This window comes from Vidua macroura, chromosome 19 (genome assembly GCF_024509145.1).
Source record: "Vidua macroura isolate BioBank_ID:100142 chromosome 19, ASM2450914v1, whole genome shotgun sequence".
Lineage (NCBI taxonomy): Eukaryota > Metazoa > Chordata > Aves > Passeriformes > Viduidae > Vidua > Vidua macroura.
The window spans coordinates 10,354,856-10,380,328 of record NC_071589.1 but is presented as its reverse complement, the minus strand read 5'-3'; the positions used below and the strand labels follow the sequence as shown (position 1 = coordinate 10,380,328).

General features: G+C 38.2%; 1 protein-coding gene across 3 annotated transcripts in view; it reads right to left on the bottom strand.

Annotated features, from left to right (window-relative positions):
* The window catches only part of HELZ (helicase with zinc finger), an 85,999-nt gene that overhangs the window by 16,975 nt on the left and 43,551 nt on the right, over positions 1-25,473 (bottom strand). For 2 of the 3 annotated variants that reach the window (XM_053994639.1, XM_053994641.1), the window contains exons 14-22: positions 23,335-23,514; positions 22,713-22,817; positions 15,960-16,138; positions 14,280-14,398; positions 12,767-12,912; positions 10,181-10,328; positions 7,689-7,872; positions 6,477-6,705; positions 3,147-3,351 (exon numbers count right to left, since the gene is read on the bottom strand). In XM_053994639.1, the coding sequence (XP_053850614.1) occupies positions 3,147-3,351; positions 6,477-6,705; positions 7,689-7,872; positions 10,181-10,328; positions 12,767-12,912; positions 14,280-14,398; positions 15,960-16,138; positions 22,713-22,817; positions 23,335-23,514 (1,495 nt within the window). The remainder of the gene's footprint in view (positions 1-3,146; positions 3,352-6,476; positions 6,706-7,688; positions 7,873-10,180; positions 10,329-12,766; positions 12,913-14,279; positions 14,399-15,959; positions 16,139-22,712; positions 22,818-23,334; positions 23,515-25,473) is intronic. The other variant, XM_053994640.1, reaches the window with a different exon arrangement.

The window sequence follows — 25,473 nt, the reverse complement described above, 5'->3', positions numbered from 1 at the left end:
TTGATGCTGCAAAACTTTTCTTGCCCAGGAGATAAGTCTAGGCACTTTTCCAGCACTCTGAGCAAATTAGTCAGGGTACAAAGACAGGTTGTTTGACAATGTTGACTCATGCATAAACCAGATTAAAGAACTGGTCTCCAAATTTTCCTCTCATTTGAAAAATGAATTATGGAAAAATAAAATAATAATTGCTTTTCATTGCAGCACTTAAACAAAGGAAGCCTGTTTATTCAGCAGAGAAAGATTCAATCTGAAACCGTGGAGGAGCTATAGCCTTAATCACTCATGGCCAGCACACAGCATTTCTGTATCTGTTACAATGTCAGAGGCAAGCAGCTTGTGCAGAAGTCTGACAAGCCTCTGCTCCAACCTGTCACACCTGTATTTTATAGGTGCCATATTTTTCAAACCAAAATACCACACACATAAGTTTGTAAGAAAATAATGACCTAAGTTTGTAAGAGGAGCTGTCTTGCTCAGTGGGAGCCTCAGTATGTCCCTGGATCAGATTGGTAACTAAAAGTCAACTGGGGCCACCAGGAAGTTGGGGAAGGGAGTTGCTGCCTTTCTTTTTTCTTTTTCTCTTCACAGTTTTGAAGGTTTTACTATTTAAAACAGTCTCTTATGAACTCAATTGTTCCCATTTCTCAAAGATTTTCACACCAAGGCTCATGTCCACACCCATCTCCAGGATACCTAAACCTACCCCAGAACTGATGGTGACTGACAACACTGGAGCACAAATACACTCAGTTTCCTCTAAAAACTCACTGCACCTTTGGAATATAAAAATCCACATTACATAAAGGCTCTCAGAGGAAGCCCAGACCAAGATCTGGGTGAGTGCAGGCAGTATACAGCCTAATCATTCCTTGGATCCCCCTTCAGTCAACAAACAGGAGTAGAGAGAGTTCTCCAGAGATTTATTCTGACCTGTGATCCTCACTGACTGCAGGAGATGTCTGGGATGATGATGCACCCTGATTTAAGTGCCTGAACCCAGACCCAAAGCTGGCAGGCAGCGACTGGGAGGTAGGAAAGTTGTAAACTCTGAGCTTCATTTACTGTAGGTGAACTACCCCGAGGGAAGCTCTGAGTTCTGGAAACTTTCCCTTTCCACATCATCACCTTCAATAAAGGCTGGCTCCATGCAGCTCCGAGCCTCCTTCCCACTGCCATGCCTGTCCAAGCCACACGAACACGGGGCAGGGCTCTGCCCTCCCAGCTCCATGCTGGCTGCTGGCCTCTCAGACAAGACTGAAACATTCTCCCTTCTTTAAAATCTAAACAGCAAAGAGGTTTTTAATGTCCCTACATAAATCCAGGAGCAATTCTGCTGAGTAAGAAGTGCTGTTTCTACAAAACCACTTTTCAGCACATGTGAAAGACAAGCCCTGAGTTGCACAATGTCCATAAACTCACCACAAAACACTGTATTGAGGACTGTTCTTATTTTTTTTTGCTACAAAATATACCAGCACTAGGTTTCAATCCTTCATTTTTAATGTTAAATATACTGTGCTTAAGATGTCTAAAATAAGCAAAACCAACCATCTGCTTTTAAAACTTGAGCAAAGGGAAATGCATCCCTGATCCCAGCTGTATTCTCAGAATATTTGATTATTACCTGTGCTGTTACTGCACACACTTACTACCTGTCAATGGCATTCAGAGGGAAGACTTTATTTAGAATTGTGATACAGGTGGTTTAAACACTTCAGATCTTAAGATGAAAATAGTGTTGGCAGTTGGAACAGCACAAGGGCTTAGTTTACCAACAAACTAAAGCAAAATAAACAGAGCTGTCTACTTACAAGATTCTCACTTTCCCCAACACTCACTCCCCTTTTTTTCCTAAATGTACTCTACCTGCATTTTCAAGTACTTTTTTTTTTTTTTCATTCAGGAAACTAAAAGTATTAATAATGACGTTCTATTATTAAGGAAAAGACTGAAGAGCTCATGAAAAATGAGAGTACAGCATTGGCTTTTAAAGACAATTTTGTAATTTCTGGTTTTCTGTAGGCCCAGTGTTTTGACACATGACTAGAAGCTTTAGAAATCTGGTGTTTGTTTCAGAAAGTAACGCATGCATCTTGATGAAGAAACCAAATGTTCTCCCTTACAAGCTCCCTTTTGGGAAGGACTGCCAAAGGGAAGGCTTTCCTCTTTGTATTAAAACAACCTGTCGTAAAAATTTCATTTCAGTGATACAGCCTGGAACAAAAATGCAAAGCTATGGGAAATATGTGCAGTTCTTCCCTCCTGTACACTGAGTTCATCACAAAGCTGACAACCTGCATTTCAGTTCCATCTCTAAACAAAATTTAATTAAATTACAACCCAAATGATTTTGATATAAACTACAAAGAACTATTAAAACATAATTCATTACTAATATATCACCCCCCAAGAAAGCTCTAAAATTTAGTGTTGTTCTTTATCATCTTAAGGAAGCTATGTATTTTCATCACTTCTTCACCTGCTTTTATAAAAAGACTTGATGAAATTACCACTCAGAGGTAATTTTATCTTTCTGTCCTCTTGATGCTAATGAAATCTGGTCTTCTGAAGGACATTATCACTGAGCTAATCTATGCAATAAACCAGTTTACAACATATTTTTAATTACATCAAAAATTATCTTACATAACTTAAGTCCTTGAATTTTAAATGCTGTTTTTAGACCAAACCAAATCCCTTCTGGCTTTTATTTTGTTGGCTTCTTTTACTCCTTGTCACTGTCTGTATCAACCTGTTGTTTCTTGGGGTACAGTCAGAGCACAGCTTGGGACAGGGACTGGCTCTTGCTCAGAGGGTTTAATCTGATTTATTTAAATCCTGAGTTTCCATGGCTGAAGTTCTCCAGGGTCACTGCAAAGCTGCCAACAAACAGGCCAGAGTGAGCCAAGGTGAGCTTTAGTAAGGAAACAGAGCTTGGACAACCCCAAGCTATATTGCTAAAAACGTCGTGACAAGTCTGGAGCTTTCACTTGAAAATGCTGAGGATCCCTCTGGAATTTGCATTCATATCTGATTGCACTGATGCAATTTTAAAACAAACAGCTTGTTCCATAAACCTTTCATGTAATTTCTCTAGATTCCCTTGCAGCTGCTGACAGAAGCCATCACCAGGAACACTGTACCTTTGGAGGTGACTGCTGCTGTTTGGTGGGGTTGGCTGAGTGCTGATGCCGCAGAGCTCGGGGGATGAACTCGGGGGCCAGAGGGTTCAACACGTAGGTTTTCTTTAACTCCAGAGCTTCCAGCTGAGCTTTGATCTGCTCAAACGTGATGCCATGAAGACTTTCGTTCTCGTGGCACAGGGCAATAAACCTTTCCCAGAATTTCCTATGGAAATGATTTTTACAAACAGTGAGGAATGCTCAATGGCTGTTATTAAATTGAAAGCAGACTGAATGTAATTGTGGGACACTTTTATTGTTTGTGTGTGCTTATTTTACACACCAATCCATCACCCTGAACCTGCTCCCTGCAGCTGAACCCCACAGCACAGTGCAAAGCTCCCCAGGCATTCCAAATGGACACACAGCTCTGTCACGTGCATCAGGCCACGGCACTGGCTGGGCACACATTTGATATTAATGCCATGGACAGCTCCAACTCAGAACTTTTTCCCAGAAAACCAAAACCAGCGAACTCCATGCTTAAAATTCTGGAATGTATGATTTAAGACATTTACTGAAGCTCAAATAGTGACAGGAATTACACAGATTCTCAGTCCCAGAAGATGTCAAGAACATTCTCTGAATTTAGGCAGATCCTTCAGTGTAACAAATACCAAAGCTCACAAAAAACAAATACAAAGGGTTTTGAGATATGACCTCAAAACCACTCGAGTGAAACACTTCAGAGGCACACGAAAATTAGTATTTCTGGGAGTTTCTAGAGATTCTTTGAGATCCTCTAGTGGAAAACAAACCAAAGCATGAATTTTAGTACATGTCAGATTTCTCTATAACATACAAAAGTATTTTTGAGCTAGGAAAACAATCACCAGATGATGCATGGCTTGTCTATGAAAATTCTGTTTTCAACTTTTTGGAGGGTGGAGGGGTTATTGAAACCATGTAATAAAAGAACATTCCTCCCTGTCATCTGCTTTCTCATGACATGTCTTTGTACTGTTTTATAAAAAAAAAAAGTCTTTTTTCTTTGGTTAACATCCACAGCAGGATCTACACAAAATTTTACACTTATGATTTTTGGTTTTAACCTCAAAAGGAACTTTTTGGGTGAAGTTACTGATGTTTAAAAGTTATTTAAATAAGGTCTGAAGATGTCACTTTAAAAAAACCCAACAAACCTGACTGAGCTGTTTCTTTCAAAAATATAAAGAGTAAAGGTGTGCTTGACTGTAACTCCCGCTTGTTCACCCTTCAGTGATAAGGTCTGGCCTATCAGCAAGCACTGTTCTTTCCCAAAACCTGCAAAATGAGACATTGCTGCACACTGATTGTACCAGCAGTGTCACATTTTGCTGAGTAGCTGACTTTCTGAGAAAGAACAAATGTCTGTCTTGCAAGAATGCTGTGATGCTAGTGATGTTTTTAAGAATTTAAAATCATTTTCCCTAAAAGCCCATTTCTGTTGTGATTTCATAGAGGCAAGAAATGCTCTTTTAAAACTCAGGATGCAAGTTGGCCCTTTTTCTGCATTTTGTTCTAAGGCAAATAGATCTTGCAAGGGTTTAAATGAGAATTAAAAACCAAAATTAAATGCATCATTGGGATGCTTTAATGATGGAATTCCCTCTGATTAATCAATTCAGTCACCAAACCTACTGCCAAGTACCACAAATCCACTGAGACCCATCCACTTTTGCTGAGAATGCCCCAAGCAGTCTCTCTACACATGGAACACTTGTTCTGGGGTGTAAGAGAATAAAACCCTGCTGCCTCTGAGTGTGCTCAGGAGTTTAAAGGGGGTGTCTGCCAAAACAGCTCTGTCTAGTCCAGCTGGAGCACACAGGACTGTAATGATTACCCTGGGCATACTTCACAAAGCTCTCTACAACTATCATTACAGTCTTGACTCATTTTGACAGGTATTAGAATATTTATAAAATTCAAGTACACTCTTAACTTTTTTGAGGTCTGTTTTTGCTAACGAAATGTCACTTCTTTCAGACTTCTCTACTCCTGTTGTACTAAAAAAGAACCATCTTCCCAGCAGCCTCCCTGAGCCCCTCCAGCACTATTTTCAAAGAGTGAATGTTCAATTATTCAGTGAATCAAGACAATGGTGTATTAAAGCGAAAGCTCGAGATACATCTTAATAAAGTTTCAGTGCTCCTTGTTTCTTAATTATCTTTCACTTTTATAATTTGGAGCAGCTCAACATCCATAAACAGCTGCTGGTTTTCAAAGTGCAAACCCAATCCTTAACTGCCAGCCCTGTAATTTATTTACCATGCTGACAGCCTATATTTTCATTTTATTAAGTTTTTGCACACCCTATTTCAAATGTTTTGAAGGAGGACTTGGGAGGCACAGGGGCTCCTTCTCATCAGCTCATTATATAAACCACTCCATGCCTAAAAAACCCAGCCAGGTAAAGGGAAAAGTGAACTAAACCCACCACAATTATTTCTCTGTCACTAAGATGTTAGAAGCCATTCAAAGCAGATCACTGCATTCATGTACAGATACTCCTGACATGGACCCAGCAGGGAAGTGGTGAAATTCAGGTTATATTTCATAAATACAGTAAACAAAGGTTTGAATTCCATTTGGCTTTTTCAAATCTAATCTTTGAAAACCACCTCCCTTTTCAATACAGCAGCAGAAGCAGTGCTCAGGAAAGTAGAACACAACACAGATATAACAACTAACATGTATTTTTAGATTTATTTTAATAATGTAGTCAGTGCACTGTTTCCCCTCTTCGACAATAAGCTGCAGGGTTTATCTCTGATCATCTCAAAATTTCAGCTCTTCCATCGGAAAAAAACCCTTTGAAGAACAAAAACTTGGAACCTTTAACATAAGTGTTTACATATCTCAGCATTTTCCACATTTCTTCATTTAGGTCTATAAAATGTAAATTCACTCAAATCTTAACAAGTTTTTTCCTAGTGTCATGAAGACCTATCAAAACATAAATAATGTTTTTCAAGTTTTCTTCCATCCTATGACTGCCATAATATTCAAATACATTACATCACAATTTTAAACTCCAAATTATGCATTACCTTTATTTGTCTATGAAATTGTAACGGGTATACAAAAAAACCCTACTAGAAAGTAAAATTAAGCATGTTCAATTGTTAAGTGAAATTTTGAGCAATTATAAATATATTAAAAGACAGTTTGCTAGTGGCCAGGTGTAGGTGTCTCACATTTTTCCCTGTTGTACGTGATGACAATCCTCACTTTCCTGAATCCACCAGTCACAGCTAAAGACATTTTCCAGTACCCTTAGCCCTGATTAACCAAGGAACACAGAGAAAGTACCTGCATCTTCCAATGGAACATAAAGCAATAGGATCTCCAACCACAGCTACCAAGGATTGTGCTCTTGTAATGGCAGTGTTGAGAAGTTTGTAATTAGACAGAAAACCATAATCCAAGTCTTCCGTTGAATCCTCCAGTAGCTGCTCTTTCCTTTTAATTGGAGTTTGTTTATGTTTGCACGTGTGCCGTGTTCGTACTGTGCTGAGGAACAAAACTCTGAACTGTTTTCCTAAAATAAAACAAAAAACATCTCTGAGATAATTGTTGCTATTTCTGCTCCTACCACTGCCCTTGCCAACCAGATGTCACACCTAGATGTTCTGAACTCATATCTACCCTTCACATGAAGAGCTTTATGCAAGAATAATAAGATTTAAAAATTTTAAAAGATGCACTATAAATAGCATATTCCATTACAAGAATATTTCTTCTTTAAAAAAATTACTTTTTCACCTTGATATTAATCACTCCTGAACGTTCTGAAATGTTAATTATCTTTACAGCATTGCCTGTGAGTCAATAACAAATCTTGAATTTATTTATTCTACCTTAAAAATAAATTCTGGACATTCTTGATTCATATTTTTAAAATTCTCAAATACATGAATATCCACCATGAAAAAACAGAGCAAACCACTCACTGTCACTCAGTTACTTTATCATCTGCCTTTGTTTATTACCGACTAGAAGTGCAACCTAGCAACAGGCTATGCCTACACAAAATCCTTGTTATCAATGTGATTTCAGGAAGAAACACCTCAATTTTTAGACTCCTTGCAGTTTATTCCACAGATGGAAAAGAAATCAGTAAAACATTTTGAGGCTAAAGCTCTGTTACATTTGTATTTGGAACTCTAAATCCTATCAGTTTGTTAAAAACATTAAAATTCTGTTAAAAACCTATCGCTTTCCACAATTTCCACTCAACTTATTTTTTAAGAAAGGCTGAACTTAATTCTGAGAAAAGATAAAGGTATCTTTCTGAGAAAAGATAAATCTCACATCCATTGAGATAAATGAGATCAAGCTCACATCTCACATCCATCAAGCTGATAGTCAGCGTTGGAGCAACATCTGTATCACAGCTCTCCTTTTGCTCCCACGGCTTGAGGGTAATTTTAGTAAACTCTAGGGTAATTTTATTAAGTTGTTATTGCAGCAGACACATTTCCCCTCGGCCAGCCCAGCTGAGGGGCCAGCCCAGCTGCTCACCCTGCACGTTGAGCACCCTCTCCACGCTGACGTCGGACAGGCGCTTCTTGCGCAGCTCGGCGCGGATGCGGAACACCTGGTCAGCATACGGGGTCACCACCCCGATGCTGCCGTCGTCCAGCTTGCCCCAGGCCACTGGCCACTTCCTCCTCAGCTCCTCCACACGCTCCACCACTTCAAACACCTTGGGGAAAAGGCAGGATTCTTAAAAGTTATGCCCCACCGAGCATCACTCTTTGATATGGGAAGGGAGTTTGAGCTTTAAGGCTTTGAAACACTTACATGACACAGTGTTACACAAGCAATGATATCACTGCATCTACAGTGATACTCTGAAGTATCCTGGAGTAAAACAAGGTATTCACTATACAGCACCCTTTTTTTATCAGGAAATAAGTTTTCCCACAAAAGTCACAGTTAAAATGATAAACTTCAAAATTACATTAATAATCTTAATTTTCATTCTTAGGTTCTTACAAAAATGTCAAGTGCACTAAGACCTTTCTTGCCATACTTGAACTTATTTCTGTAAGTAAATGTACTGCCCAAATCGCTGTAATTTAATTTTTATTCTGCATTTGATATATGTCATCTAATCATGTCTGGTAACTCTAGACACAGCATCCATATACCAGAGCACAGTGATCTCCCATTCTAAAGGATACCATTGGGAGTTTCAGATAATTCATCAACTGCTAGTTCCTCTCTGTGAAATACAATGAAATATGCTACCTGAGAAGACTAATGTGTAATAAAACCTGAAAACCTCCCCCTGTGAGGAGACAGCCTCCAAGTAACCTCCTGCCAGAGCAGCTCATTTCAACACACCAGAGGTACTGCACTGCAAAAGGCATTTCTGAGTAATCTTATAGAAGGTTTGTGATTCCTTTTCTTTCTTTTTTTTTCAAATAAATATTTCTCCAGCTATTTAAAGCATGGTAATTCATGGTGCTGCTTTCCTACAGCATCACAAATGCAAGCTCAACCTCTTAAAGAAAAAAAAATCTCTTAATCCTTAAAAAGTTACAAATAGTTTATTTTTGGCAATTTCAGAGGACAGTGAAAATATGAGACTGTTTGTAAACAAGTCCTGAATATTTTTGTGACATCAATTCTTGCATTTAAAAGCCAACTCTACTGACAAAGGATATTAGAATAAACTTTGATATCTATAAAATCTGTAGCATGAAAATAATGATCTTTTGTAGGTATTTTGGCAAGACTCTCTGAAAGCATATAGCTTCTGGGTATGTATTTAGAATTAATACCACATAGGGAAATTTTAAAATGAAGACCAACAAGGGAAAGTGTATTTCCCAGAATAATTCTTAATATAGGCATCAATGAACCACAAGATGCCCCAGTGCAAACATCCATTAAGGGTCAAACAGAAAAAATCTCCCTCATCATCTAATTCCAGTTTTTCCTGCTGGTGTTTAAGGAGCCGTTGTCCTTCATTTCTGCCTGTGGCCATTAATGACTCACAGTTTTCAGACAGTTACTTGGCCACTGAAGATATTTTTAGGTCTTTTACAACTTTTTTTTTAAATGGCAAAGCAATCCAAGTAGATTAATGAAAGCAGTCAGGTGTGCAGAAGTCATTGGAGCTTCTTATTTAGGAAGATATTTTAAGGCAGCAAAGAATGTTTAACAAGTGCAGCACAACAACAGCAAACAGGTTTCAAATTGTGCAGCAGAGGAACCCCACCATGATCAACAAGAGGAAATAGGCAGCTCTGCAGTGCTTCATAACAAGCACTACCCAGAAATTCCTCCTGAGCTCATGAAAATCACTGCTATTTGATTTTCCCTCCCTCCCCTCACTGGAGGTGACTGGAAAAAGGCATCTTCCACTATGAAAAGCGTTATCAAGTCAGAAGGTGGGAGGTGGGTGCTGCTGCATGTGTTTGTTTTTGTGGGCTTGGGTTGTTTGGTTCTTTTAAACACAAGGGAAGGAATGAGAATGAAAGTAATTTTTGAAAAATACCAATAAATCTACGTGAAACAAACAGATAGAGAATAAGTTCTCACCTAAAAGAATCTCATCTGCACATTATCAGTTAGACACTGATCCTAAACATATTAAAGGAAATGTGAAATGTTACTCCAGAGGACTCTTATCTGAGTGGGAACATTTCTACAACAGTCAAAGAAATCTAAGTTTTACTTCAAATTGCAGTTACTCTCTGTTGCTAAGATACATCTATCAGAATGTCACATAAATTATCAGGAAAGACAAATCTTCTCTCCTGAAGAATGAGCCTGGGAGAATGAGATGCAGCTTACAATTTGCAGAGAAAAAAAAGAAGGTAAATTAGTGGAAATGTTTACTACAATTGCAATTTTCATTACATCATGTTTAGCAAACTCCATGTTCCACTCTTCTAGTAGGGGACAATTTATGTCTTCCACCCACACTGAGCATAAATCAGTAAATTTGGGGGAGTGAAGCTTTAAAAAAACAATCAACAGTAAAAGCAAAGAAGAGTTACCTCTGCATTATTGTAAAAAGCTGTACTATTTTTTTCTTGCACATCTTCTCCACGTGCTGTGAAGAAAGTCAAAGGGTAGAAATCTTTGTGTGCTGGCTGCTTTCCACTTGCCATCAATTTGCCTTCATAGAAAAGTTCGGATGTGTAACTGTAACGAGGCAAAACAGGGTAAAATGTGGAGTCTACACATGAGCTCACTGATAAAATATGCAAATCTCCCTGATGAAATATGCAACCACAAAATACTTCATAAGGAAAACAGAACCACTGATTACTATTCAGCATCTTCAAATGATTTCTCTGAACTGATATTTCCCTTCTACAGACACAGCAGAAGGCACTAAAAATATGCTTCTCCAACACTTTTTCTACAAAGGCTGTTTCTTCTTCTCATCTAAAGCTTGACAAAGTTATGAACATTCTCACTGATGTTTCACTCAGAAGTTCTGATGGCTGGAAACTGGGCAAAAAGAACACTTGCTGTCTGGCACTGGTTATTCCCCAGGCTGGACAATGAGCTTGCTCATGTCACTTAAGAGTTATTGAACTTGGAAGATAAATTTACTACAGATTTTGTGTGCACTGAGCACGACGCAGGCCAAGCGTTCAGCTGTCAACCAAGCTTTTCTTCTGTGACTTCTACTCCAGGCTCATCTATGTTGCTAGAGACCAGAAACACAACCAGAATAGAGTTCCTCTGCTGGCAGCAGCCATTCCAGCAGCTGGCTGACTGAAAAAGAAATGAGGCAAGAACTACTTCATGGTGAAAAGTAGGAGGGAAAAGGCAAACTGAATGAAATGAGACAAAAAGGCAGCAAGGAGTGCTGTAAATGATGTATGCCATTGCACAGCAGAGCTAAATTAATGCACTGGCTTCCAGTAATGAGTGAATTTTGGTATCATCTCACTTTCAGTGCTCAGCCTCCAACCTTAATGTTCTTTGGATATCACTCAGAGGCTGCAGAAACCTGAGCAGAGTCTGACATGAAGACAACCAAAGCAAGAGAAGGTGCAGCTGGTGAGTCCATCCAGTTCTTCCAGGATTCCAGCTATTGCAGCTTAAGATGGAAACAGTTGCTCATGGAAAAGCCACAGAAATTTGTCTGCCAGAAAATCACCATCAAGCACTGTAGCCACCCCTGACCTGAACTGGCTTACCCTGAACAATGCTGAAGAACATTGGGCTCCTCTCTGGGTTAGACTGCAGTAGTCACTGCCCCAGGGGGCAAAAACAACCATCTCTTCTGCAAATTAACTTTCAGTAATGAGATCTCATTAAACAACAAAACTTTTCTGTGTGAGCTGTTTTTTCCAATTACAGCTCCAAAGTCAGGCTGAACTAATGGCTCCTTCTTTCCTCCATTTCTCATGGTGTCTCTGCTTCAGTGAGGTAGAGATGATTAATGAGCCCTTCATCTTCCTACACTTCTGTCCTAAGTGTCATGGTCCCATTTGTCAGGGGAAATTCCACAATACACAAAAAAGGAGACTTGAGACATCTCCTAAAGGGACCACCATGAGAGTGTTCAGCTGGTTTTACCTCACACAGCAACACTTCCCAGTGGAATTGGGCACACTGGACTTTCACCAGAGATCCAACCAGCCCCAGTGGTGTTTCTGCATCCTCACCTTGGTGTTCAACAAAGTGGATCTTTCTTGGAACTCCCTGTCTGAACTCGAGCTGCTGAAGTGAATTTTCATGATCTTTCTAAGGTAAATGACATGGAAGTGATCTCTAAAGAAAAGCTGAAGTGATCCCTTCCTTTACAGATGTTCTCTCCTTTCAAACTCAGAAACTCAAAAAATGGGTAAGAAATTCAGCAGCACTCAGCCTATAACTACAAAGTCCATAAAGTGAAGACAGATCAAGCTACGTAAAAAACTATTTTACATTCTCACTTTTGATTCCCCAGAGCACTTAGATATTTCTGCCTTCGCTTTGAACACAGTGATAACCTAATTAGTATGACTGGATACCAACATAATATTCCTCAGTACATATTTGAGCCAGGATTTAAACTTTAGCATTTTTCCCCATGATTGCACTTATTCTTTCCAGCACAGCTCTTGGATGAGCTCATTACACTGGCAGCCATTAGTTTATCATAGCATAAAAATGCAAACCCTCTGATTAATGTGTCTTGAAAGAAGTAATAAAAGATGTCAACAGTAAAGAAACATGCTCAAAAATTGACCTATTTTTTCCATTCACAGTTGCATATCCATATGTTCCTTACATTGCCCACAGCTTACCATTCCAAGACATTCCACCCCAGTAAATCTAAAATTCTGAAATGGTTCAAAGAAGCACAGAGCCTATATAATAAACTGATGGGTGGTTAAAAAGGGAAAGTTGGCTCTTCATTGGTTTAGTGTGCAAGCAGCCAAAGCATCCCCACCTGAATGAGGGCTCTGTCCCACAGCTGTGGCAGCTGCTCTAGGAGTCCAAATAACCACACAGAATTACTAATTAACTTTGAAACAAGTAAGATTTCATGACAGAAACACTCCAGCTGTGCTTGGCTCTTTGGTTCACTCGCAGCAGTCAGAAGAAGCACATGATAGAGTGAAAAAGTTCACACCTACTTGATGATTGCTTCATGGGAGCGATAGTTCTCACAGAGCAGGATCCTGCACGGGAACTCGGCAGGGTAGTGCTCGTAGAGCCGGTCAAGCAAGGAAACATGAAGGTTTCTCTCCCTGGCAAATTCACTGTAGACAAAAGGACTGAGCTGTAATAGACACACACACACAAAGAAAATGTAACTAAATGGGTGGACTCGGAATTTCACGCTCCCAACATATGTATTTGCATCAACCCAAAAATGAAACCTCCCTTTCACTAGACATTCATTGTTGGACGACACAGACCATGGTTATTCCAAAGAAATGATCCTGCCTCCCAGAAAAGTAACAAAAGACCAGCATGGTCTTAAAGGAACAATAAAATACTCCATAACTATGCAAAGAGCCCTTCTATTTACATTTAACACTCCCAACTGTGTTTAGAATGACTTTACACCATTATTCTGACAACCACTTCTACAATTAAGTTATTACCACAAATAGTACATATCAGAAAACAAAGAAATTTTCGTACCATTTAAAAAGTTAAATAGAAATGTTGTTGAAAAAACAAAAACCCAGTGACCTATTTACTGTACACTAAACTCCTACTACCAACATCTACTATAGCAGGAAAAATAGAATCAAAGAAGATGAAAATGAAATTCTTAAAATACAATTTCCAAGTGTAGAAATTAAGCCAATCTATTTTGTCATTCTGAATTCGTATGATTCAGCTACATATTAGTTTTTGAAATTTAAATAACGGACATCTGATAGAGGATCTTCTGTAAGACCCTGAGCTATACAGCAGCCTGAGCCACACGGGCCCTGGGAGGAATTCATCCACACAGATGGGCTGATGAGATCAAGCCTGAAGTAAGAATTCCAAACTCTTGAAAAGCACTTTGAGAGCAGTATTTAAAAAGCACTACCCCAGTCCTTGGCATTACTAATATCATTGAAATTATCCATTTGTATTAAATTATTAGTGGCAACACCATTCTGAGTTTGTTACTGTACCAAAGCAAACATCCACCCTACTGCTACTGTAAGATGCAAAGAGAATTAAAGGCAAAACCATAAAAACAAATAAATCTGGCCTAAATCAATAAAGCAAGTAAAGCTGACTTTTCCAAGCATGCTTTCTCATGCCTACAGGCTGAAAAATGACAGGCATAATCAGTGTTTTAAACTCTCCAAACCAAGCAGCTCCCAGGCACTTTGCAGCAACATAAAAGCACTGGCTAGTTTCAGCTTCCCATTTCTCACTTGTTCAAATCTTCACCAGATTAGATGCTTCTAATAAAAATTTAAAGTTCTCTCAATCCTGATTCTCCATATTCTTGAATTCTTTTAAAAACCAACATAAACTCCTGACTGTAATAAATATCCTAATATCTTAAACAACATCCCTGGAATTCTCCTTGGCTTCCCCATCTATTATATGATTTGGTGCAGATAAATAACTTAAATAGATAAATACAAATATTATACATATGCACTTCATATTCAGAAATTGCATAGCTCTTACCTGCATATGGTCTCCAGCCAAGACAATTCTTGTGTTTTTATTAGCTAATGCTAGAGGCATAATCGTTTCACACTCCATAGCTTGAGCAGCTTCATCTAACAGAATGTGTGTAAAAAACCCTGTAAAACAGAGAGATCAGCAAATAAATGAAACTTGAAATTTGCTGAAATGAATCTTGATAAAAAGAACTTGAACTTAACATTCTGTATTCTGATAGTAACCAAAAGTAGAATTTTAAAAAGTATGGCTTACACAAATTAATTTCTAGCAGCTACTGAAAACCACACAATTTTCACACCCATCAAATGATCAACAGTGGTCACCTGGTTGCCAGTGACATTAGCAGGAGCCCCCAGGTCTGCCTCTTTCTTGTGATACACATGAAATTAAACACGTTTTATCTGAACCCTCCTTACCCCAAGAAGAAATATCTCTTGGCAAACCATCCCTCAAGAGGTTTCTCAAATCTGAAAGTTATTTTGCCACCATGAGACTTGAAGAGCTATGGACAGTGACAAGGAATTCCTCATGTACTTGAGTCCTAGTAACTATTTTATATACTAAAGTTCCCATTAAAATTGCACACATACCTGAGCACTTTGCTGGTTATGGGCTTAAAGGAATGTTGGGGGGGAAAAAAGGAACAGAAGTTGAAGGAAAATTTAAATTCAATCTTACGATAATATTGGACCAAAGGTTTGGTGGGAATCTATGCACTGGAGAACATGCACTTGAAAAAAAACTTGGCCACTGTAGACTTATATTTTATGAAATCTAAACTCAGGACAGGTATAGAAGTGGTTTTATACACTGATGTTTGTGATATATTAAGGTTGAAAACAAAGTATTAGAGGACTTAGTGCACCATCCAATTCAGATTACATACATAAAAATGTAGCCATTTTCTTTGGAAAATACAAATTTCATACAGCTGCACACACATTGCTATGGCATGACTGTACACAGCCCACTGCCAAACAAAGCAGCTATTTCTATCTAAAGACCAAAAAATATTTACCATAAATTCCATATTAGTTTTCTTTGTTGCAACAAATGCTTAAATGTAGCCATAAACAACTATTCCTAACAACTTATGTAAAGAAATTCCATGTTCTCCAAAAAGCAGATGGATTTAATTTGGAGATCAGGAAAATAATAAACCCTAAGCAGCCTCTGCCCCAAAAAATCAGTCTAATATATTTCAGTTTAGAAAACAACCCTAAATGTATCATGTTAACAAAGACAGGGCTTGTATGTGTAGGAGTTGCTTGAAAAGCTAAACAATTCACAAAACAAGGGAAAAAAGCTCTCTGTTATTTATGCTTACATGCTCCACTGAGTAATGACCTTAATGAGCATAATATTCAAAGTCAGAATCTCAAACAGAATTTTCCCTCTTGGATCTCAGAAACACCAGATCATAGATAGTACTGCTTCTTTATTTAGTTTGTTTTTTAAAGAAGAAAAAAAAAAAAAAAGAACAAGCAAAAGGTTAATTAGAATGCCAGCAGTTTACAGCTTTGTAATAAACATTTATTCATAAAAAAACAAATGAGCATGTTAAGATTATCATCATTTACTTTATTTTTTAACAGTTCCAAGAATTGGGTAAGGGACCAACAGTGGCAAGAGGAAGGTATTTCTTAAGCATGGACACTTCTTGTCTGGAAATTCTCTTACCTGGTTCAAGATCCAGCTGACATAGGTACTGTGATGTATTTAAAGTAACAACTACTACTCGTTGCTTAAGAATGTCTTCTTTCTGTGGCATCTGAAAGGTGGAATGTGTGCTTGAAATCAAACAGTACTGATGCACAACTGGGTGAACAGTCTTTACCCAGCGATTTCGGAAATATACCCTAGGAAAGAAAAAGGGGCTTATTTTCCATGAGCTTTGGACACAGCCTCATATTTCAAATATTTCAAACACTAATATTCCGTTTTCTGAAAAATAAACATCATCTTCAAGAAGAAAACAGCACAACTATGCAGAATTACATGCTAAAATGTCTTGGATTCACCTTTTATTATTGCAGTGCAGTTTTACATACATGAACAGCTAGCACATTTTATTTCACATCTGTAAATTCTTCAAATATTTATGTCCTGTCATCCTCACATCAATGCCTATTTAATATTAAACTTAAAATAAACACATTTTTAAATAAATATTTGCTGAAAGACCTGAAATGTAACTATAGCCCAGAGTATGGAACTGACAGTGGTCTGCATATCTCAGCCACTGCAGCTGATATATTAAATATATTCCAATCCTGTTGTTCCTTTCACCCATCCCATGTGTTGTCTGAATTCTACAAACCAAACATGAGGTGGATTCATCTTTTTATCATACAGGGCCAAAACTGTGATACTCTGGATAAAAGAATGGGAAAACAGTGCCAGAAGTTTGGAGTCTAAAATATAAGGACATTGCCTGGACTTCAGACTGGACCCTTCAATGACACATCAGGTCATTTTAACCACCATCCCATGGGATCAGTGATGAATTTTTCTCAGGAAGGGATGACCTGTTACAGCCAGTTTGGCTACATGGAAGAGAAACACAGAAGACACAAAGGCTGTGCCCCAAAACACAGGGGACAAGTAACTCCACAGGGTGAACACATCCAGCAAGAAGCTGGGTAAAGGTGCCTTGTGACACCTCCATCAGGTGTTCCTCACCACCACAATCTCTATCAATAATTATAAATCTGAAGTAGAACCTTTAAACTACAAGAAATTATTGTACAAAAATTGAAGTTTAAATTCATTTCCAAAGATGAAATTAATTAAATTAATTTGAGTTCTAAATATGGGATTTAATGCTGTTCGCTTTATCTATTCATTATTTTATTTCTCCTGCACCCATAGTTCAAATCCCAAATCATTAATAAAGTGTTTGGAAATGTGTAATTATGCACCTAATTGCAGAGCATGATTGCACTGGCTGGACTCTAGATATCACATGTCCACCCACGTCTGAAAATTACAGCTGAGCTCCATGTGATGTGAGAGAAACGAGTACCAGCATTAGAATAAATCTGGTTTGTGAAGATACATTGTCCATTTTGGACAAAATTAAATTCAAATGCACCTCAGTACCCTGAATAATTTTTGATTTGACAACACAACCAAGGCTAATCCACACTTGGAGACCAAAGGTAACTCCAGGTAAAACTGGGTTCAGTGCAGGAACAACCCCCACACTCCTGAGTCATTCTCAGAACAAGAGACTTCTAATGTTACCCCCACAGATTTATTTCTTCTCAGCTATCAAAGGGGAGAGCTTTATTTGATAAACTGTTATTACACCAAGTCATGGCCTAACATCTACAACAAGGGAGCAAGATAACCCCTGCTCCACTTATCCAGCTTTTTAATCCTCAGCTTTTGTGTGCTTCACTTTCCCAACCTTAACTGAGGTTATACTTACCCAGCACCTCACAGGAGCACTGTGAGCATTACTGAGTTTATTGGGAGTTTATGTTTGTAAAGCACTTTGAGATTCTTGGATGAAAGGTGCTATTGAAATGCAAAATATTATGGTTATTAGACATTATTATACCATGCACTGTCTTTTATTACAAAAATTCAACTGTGGGTGACTCACAGATTGGCTGACAGCATTTCAAACTGCATTGCTGCTTACCCATTAATTTCTTTTATTTTGATGTGAGATCAAATAGGTATCCCAGAGCTATTATTCACCACTGGCATAAAAACACCTGACAGATGTGACTATTTCGAAAATGTCATGAGAGAAGTTAAGCCTCACTGAACAAGGACCTTCTTTTTCAGGTGCAACTCGGGCTAATAAAATCACCCATAATTTCATTATTAGGTATTTTTTTCCTCCAAGCTGGAAGAATCAATTACAAAAATGGGGTTTACCAGCTTAACACAAATCATAACATTTCACCCTGCAACTTGCCCTTAACTTCTGATTAAACGAAAGACTGAACTTCTGAAATGTTTTGTCTTAACCCTGCACGAGCAGAGTCCCTGAACTCCAGCAGTCAGGTAGTTACTAATCAAAACACTCATTAGCATCCACAACACACTTTATTATTATTTGGGTCCAAAGTGGGAAAAAGCTGCAGCCACTTTGTACCACTTTGTACAGAACCCAAACCCAGCTTACAAGAGAGATTTTTCTCCCATCACATGCCTCATATCAAGGCTTTAATTCTGGAGAAATGAAAACCTTGCAGGTTAAGGTTTACCCAAACCACAGGCAGTGAAATTACTGGCACATACATGGAGCATTGCCTCAAAATGGAAATCCCAGAAGATTATAGATTAGGGACTCAATCTTCTGCAAACAAAGGTACTGAATATATCCACTGTATTTAATGCTTGGTTAACATGCAAGGAATCTGCATTTCCTTTGGAAATTTATTTCTAATTGTGGCATCTGGGTACCTAGAATAGAAGCCTCAATTTCTGTGCTTCTCCAGCCAATGAGGCAAAGAATGCAAGAAGCTGGCAGCTGACCTGCCTGTGCTTCCATCATCTTCCCTGCCATGGCATCACAAAAGAAATTTTCCCCAACTATTTCAACTAAGTGTCAGTCAAATCAAGTAGTTCCAGGCTGGGATTGCTTCTAGCCACTTAAAATACACTTCTAAAATGTAATAAAGGGGGAGTCTGGAGTCAGAACCTCTGAGGGAGGCTAAAAAGAGTTTCATTTGCACTCCTGTCCTACAACAGTGACTTCTTCTGGTGACTCCTTACAGCAGTGGGGACTAAACTTCAGTTCTTCAAAACTTCCTTTCCCTGTTCTGAACTTGACTCCTCTCAGGTCAGAGTAGAAAGGCCAGGACTCTGCCCTCCAATAAACCTTTCTTGGATACATCCCACCTCCTCAGCTTTGGTGCTGTTACTGCTCACCTGAAATCCCCCAAGTAAAAAGAGCACAAAAACTCAGAGGGAAAGGAATCTAGCAGGGTAATTTCATGTCTCTCTTAAGAGACTACTAAAAAAGAAATAAATCTAACTAGTTCCAAGAAGCCTAAAGGAAACTTTAAAAGCACCTGATTTCCCTCTTCCATTTCTTTAGATCCATCTCCAAAGAGAGGCTCATTCTCACAATCAAATTTGTTCCTTGGGATGCAGAAAACATGTGAAAAACCTGTCCTACAACTTGAAAGTTGTCTTTTTTTAATCCCTTTTTCCTTTAAGGATAGATAAGATGGAAGCTAGAGTTTCAAGAAAAAGGTCATTGGCAGAAGAGTAATTTATTTTCCAAACTAACATTTGCTAAGATGAATTAATTCCATTTTCAGTACAAGATCTCATTTGGAAAAAGGGGCAATGGTCTTTTAAAACCTGCTGGTGGTTTTTGGTCTGGGTTGCTGTTTGCTTTCTTTTTTAATTCAACTCTGGCTCCTATGGGTTATTTTTTATAACCTGGATAATTCTCAGCTAGCAGACAGATACTGAAGCTACCTGGTTGCAGGATATATGCTGAACTTACACATGAATGTTATGATCAAAGTAGTAAAAAAAATTAACTGAAAGGGTTTCAGTGAGGTATTTTTAACAGAATCACCTTATTTCTTGACATTGCTGAACTGAAAATATTAGTTTTATTTATTCCTAAGCAAGACCATGCATAGGAATAAATAAAAATACTCAATATACAAATAAAGGCTGGATCAACATCTTTCTTTTCCCTTAGTATTCCATAGAAAACCAGTGTATGGAAACAACTAAATCTGAAATATGCAAGTAAAATAATACTAAATTAATATTACAATAATACCTCAACCACTGCCCAGCAATATACAGAGGAATTGCTGTTATCTGCTTGCTGGAGTTTTTAGGAGAGGGTAATAATCTGAATTCTCCTGCTACAGTGCTCTCCTCCCTCAGCACCCACCTCCAGAAGGTTCCAGCAGCTGATGGAGACAGGCACATCCACGGAGTAAAAGAAAATACAAATCAGGAGCCAATTACTCCCTCTTCCAGCTCTGACTCACCATCTAAAGGTGCCTGGCTGCCCCTGCACACTAAAAATCAGGTGTCTCACCATCAAACAGAAGCACTTAATCCAGGCTCTCTCCTCCCAGCTGTAGCTTGGGTTTGGGTTTCATTCCTTCAGAAACATTTCTGCATTCATTTACATAAGTATATGAAATTGTTTCAGTGTCAAGTTTCTCCAGTAAAAGGCAGATTTTGGAGTGTGCCCCTAATACAGTTGACTCATCTAATCAAACCCAGGGGCATAGGTCTTTTCTGGGTAATAATTTGTTTATGGGCATCAGGACTATGAGAATTTGGCCTTCAGGCTTCACTGGTATTTCATTTAGGTGCAGAAGTTAGATTTAACATAAATTCTCACTGTTCACTCTGACTCTGTATTTTCCAAAGGGCATAGGAAGTTATTTTATTAAGAGATAATACAAATTTATAACGTGATATTTAAACAAAAAGCCCCACAAACTGTACTTTTCAAACTTTTACATCACATCATTGACAGGATAATTTATTTAATGTTCATCTTACCCATGGAAATATCTACATGGTTTTCAGTACAAAATGTTAAATGATTTAGGTCTCCTTCTTTTAAAACAACATAAATATTATAAAATACTGTGTTGCTCCCCACTAAGCCAACTCATCACTTGTAGAGTAAATAAGGGATAAAATCTACAGCAGTGTTCATTTATTTAGAAACACAATGAACTCTGCAAGCAGCACATCTACTTTGAATAATTAACTGCTTCCACTCCACTTGATGCTTCCTTTTAAATACTGCAAGAGGCTCAGATCTGCCTGTTTAATCTAAGAGTAATGATTTTAATTTGAAAATACACCTTTATGACAGTCAATAAGGGAGGTACATCCATAAATAATTTTGAATGGGGAGTCTCACACAGCTCCAGTTTGGATTCAGAAAAATTGACCTTTAACTCCTGCCAGAGCAGGTTAATGCACTTTGTGCTCAAACAACATTATCTGTCAGATTTTTTATCTGAACCATACATTGTGGATCCATTAACATATACACACAACTGCAGAGGTGCCTCAGTTTTCTTAAACTTCAATTTTTATAGAGGTGTCCTGACTATTTGAACAGCACCAGACAATCTACAGCAGCTCTTTCTTAAGGCTTTATAACAAATACTACAACAATTAAATTTCATTTCAAACGTTCAGTGACTTTTAAGTTATGTGCTGTGATTCTCTTGGCAAATACACAAATAAATTTTAACCATAAGAAATATACCACTTTTTATGTTTTTCGTATTTCTGAGACTGGACTACACAGTTGAAAACAAGGCAGCAACAACCTGGCAACAATAAAATTGTATTTAATTCCTTGCACTGTTAAATCACACTTCAATATTCCCAAAAGGGTCAATTACACACATTTTTTCCCTTCAGAAAATTCAGACTCCATAAAGTTTTTCATCCCAAAGTGCTTTACAAATCACCTTAAGACAATCTGTGTTAAAATCCAACCAGATCAAAGACATCTTTTAAAAAATAACACTGCCTTCTTTCCCTTGGCCAGACCCTCAGTGTCTGCAAAATGTCACATGGCAACCAAAGCCAACAGACCTAAGAGAATTTACACCTGTTGCAAATGTAGCCTTTTCACATAACTTCACTGGCTTTACTGACATTGCACAAAATATAAGTCCAGGATAGCTTTTAATAGCTAGCAAGTAAACACAGAATCATTTTCTTAGTAATATTATAAATTCACCCACTGGCATTCAGAAAATGATGCCCATAATTTAAAAATATATATACACACCAAGTTAGCAGTATAAAGTATACACTGTGATTGCTGGGCAAAATGTTCCCAGGAGCAGATTTATGTCCATAAATAAATTCTCCTTTAACTATTTCCATGCAAGTTTACCCTCCTTGCTCTTAAGATTCTGCTTTTTTTTTTTTTTCCTAAACCAACTTCCCCAATACACATTAAGTAAGTACATTTCAACACATAAACAATCACTTCACACTGATTTATCAGAAGAGGCCAAACTACTTTCACATGTTTCTCTAAGTAAGTAGCTCCTATGACACCAAAATGTTTCTCCAAGAAGCCAGGTGGGGAGCCCCAGTTTCCAAATTAGCCTTGTAATTGTGAGTCAAAATTTTCAGAAATTAAAATACAACTGAAGTCCATTTTATTTTATCATAGTAGCTTTTAGAGGAGTGTATCAAAAGCTTGCTCATTAGGAAAGACACATTTATCAACAGAATAATAAAAGCTTAAAAAAGGATGTCTTTATTTTTATGTAACAAATGACCAAAAATTATGTTACAATATTTCACATTCCTTTTAGGCTGTTTTTAAAAGCACTGCTGGTAATGCCAATATGCTTTTATGTTTTAAATGTTCTTTAATCTTTTTTTATAGACACCTTTTCTTAAGAATAGTATTTTATAGATACATAATAAGCCTTAAAAAAATACCTGAGAGGTCTTGCCTGGGGATTGCCTGCTTCTACATATGGATGTAAATAATCCTTTATGTAGAGATCAGCAGCACTATTAGAATGGGTGCAAATGAGAATCCTGCTGGAATAAATGGATGCAAATAAAAAAGCAATGAAGAAACAGAAAACAATTCAAAGCAGTAGAATACAAAAAAAAGGAACAGTGGCCATCTTCCTGCACATTCCTCTTCATGGAACTACTCACTGACCTACTGCACTTCCCATGGTTCAGCCCTCAGCTCAAAACCTTCAGTTATCACTTATCAAATAGGTTTTCAACAATCATTTTGTAATTATTAATCTAGACTTGATTTTAAAGACCAGCTTTTGTTATCTACCATGCTGCAAAACTTCCCATGCCGAGCAAATCACAGCCATTCTACACAACTTCCAGTTTAATTTGTTTTGTTCTAAATGGCAAATACAAGCCAAGATTATAAAATTACTTTATCATCCCAAACAATGAAGGACGGCTTGGGTTTGTTGGTTTCTAAGCTGGGTGGAAATTCTGTATTTCTACCTTTGACTTGAATTTTAGCAAAAAAAAATCCCATCCTTTGAGCTAGTGGGGTCCTGGTGTGTTCAGTGCCCCCTCTCACCTGGTGTCCTGCTGCTGGAGGATGTGCTTGACTGCCTGAGCCAGAGTGAAGGTTTTTCCTGTCCCATAGGGACCGATGATAAGAACAGGAGGCAGCTGTATGGAGAGTGGGGTGGTGATAGCCAGAACAGCCTCTTTCTGCTTCGCGTTCAGCCGAGGGTCCAACTGCTCATCCCATTGCCTGTGCAAAGGAGGCCACTGAGTTACAAACAGGAGCTCTCACAATCCACTGCCAGGCAGAAATTAAACCAGGGACGGTTTCAAAAGCGTTAAAGAAACTGAAGAGCCTTTACAGAGCTGCTGTGTGGATTGTGTTGCTGAGGCACATGAAACAAACCAACAAATCTAGCAAAACAATCACGTTTTAATCATAAAAATTTGCTATTTGCAATCAATCAGTTGTGGGGTGGGGCTTCAACCTATTCTCAATTTACATCATCCCACCTAACAACAGAGCACACATTTCAGAAGAAGGACATACTGCACCATTCCCTGATAAAAAAAGCAGGGAAACATACTATGATTTTTCTACTATTATCATGCAAATAAAAGTTCCAGTAGTTATGTTTTTTCCCTGCAGCATTTACAGTGTTAACTTTAAAAATAACCAGTTATACAACCCAGAGCTTGGTAGAAGTTATCTAAAATCAAATTTAAAAACTACTGGCTACCAATTAACTACAGACTTCTCCTCTTTTTTTTTTTTTTTTAGATCATCAGGGCACATACCTCTAATGGGAAAGCAGTCTAAAAAAACTATTTTTGTTGTAAGCAGCCAGTGATGGCAGAACTGGGAGGAAGATGCTTTCAGAAAATTCCAATGAGCATAAGTTAAAGATTTCTAGACAGAGTTTTTAATATTCCCACTGACAGATTTAAAAGTAGACGTGCATAGTAAAAAACACCTGTCACTGCTGCACATATGGCCATACTTTAGTAATGTGATCTGCTTTGGTACAAGCACCACACTTCTTACAGACTGAGAAAGTTTCTGTTCAGAAGTAGTTAGCAACAGGGAGCAAGATCAAGAGGGAATTGACTGAATTTTAACTTTTAAGATGCCTATGAACAACAAGCTGGCAAGAAACTAAGAAATACAGGAAAGGAACAGGGACATAAAGCAGACACAGAAGAAAAACAGGAAAGACAGTTTGGAGTTAGTTTGATTCTTAAGGAAGGACAAATCAAGCCACCAGATGGAACTGATTTAAACCGAACTATAATCATTACATATTTTATTTATGCATACAAAAAAAATATAAAGCATTATACCAACGTGCAACTGGTATGTACAGAGAACATAAACGTTCTATCCTACTTGACGTGCCTCCTTTTTATTGAAATCACTGCTTACTTCCAAGCTATTCTCAAACACTATTTCCTTGTAAGATTCACTCAAAACCTAATTAAGTCAGTGAACAGATTGTCACTGACCTCTATTAGCTCTGTAGGGTAACTCTGAACAGAACCTATTCCCTTCTTCCTCTCAGCGCTGTCAAAGCTCTGATGCACACAGTGATCATCCCACCAGAACACTGATCCCACCCTTGTACTGGATCCCTTCTTACAGTTCCAGAGACAAACTATAATTTTTCCAGTGTTTTTTGTCATACAATACTCACTGTCTCAGCATTCTGACAGATTGTTTTCCTTTTAATGCCTGGGCTATCTCCTGATTTGTCCTGCATCACAATCACGTTCCTAATTCTCACCTTCAAGACCCCACACGACTCCTCCCAGGCTGTGCAGACTATCAGTTCCACATTCCTCTCATTTCCCTGCTCTCCAAGCACAGAACCTCATGCCTCTTTTACCAAGAGCAAGAATATTGACCATATTCCCTGAGCCACACAGCCTCACATTTCTCCTCCCTAAGCTTCCTCTTCCAGACAAACTATTTTCACTGCATCAGCCTTAAGTTTCTTTAGAAGTATTTCTATAACACAGGGGTTTATAATTTCATAGAGGAAACTGTGATATGTGTATAGAAAGAATCTCTGGGCTGCTTGCAAGCACAGGGCTGGTCCTTTAGGAGTCAGTGCCACACCTTCCATAACCACACCCTCTGGGATATGTACAAATCTGGGCTCACTGCAGCTCAACAAGTGCTAATGGCTCAAACTGGACTCTGCACTCTTGG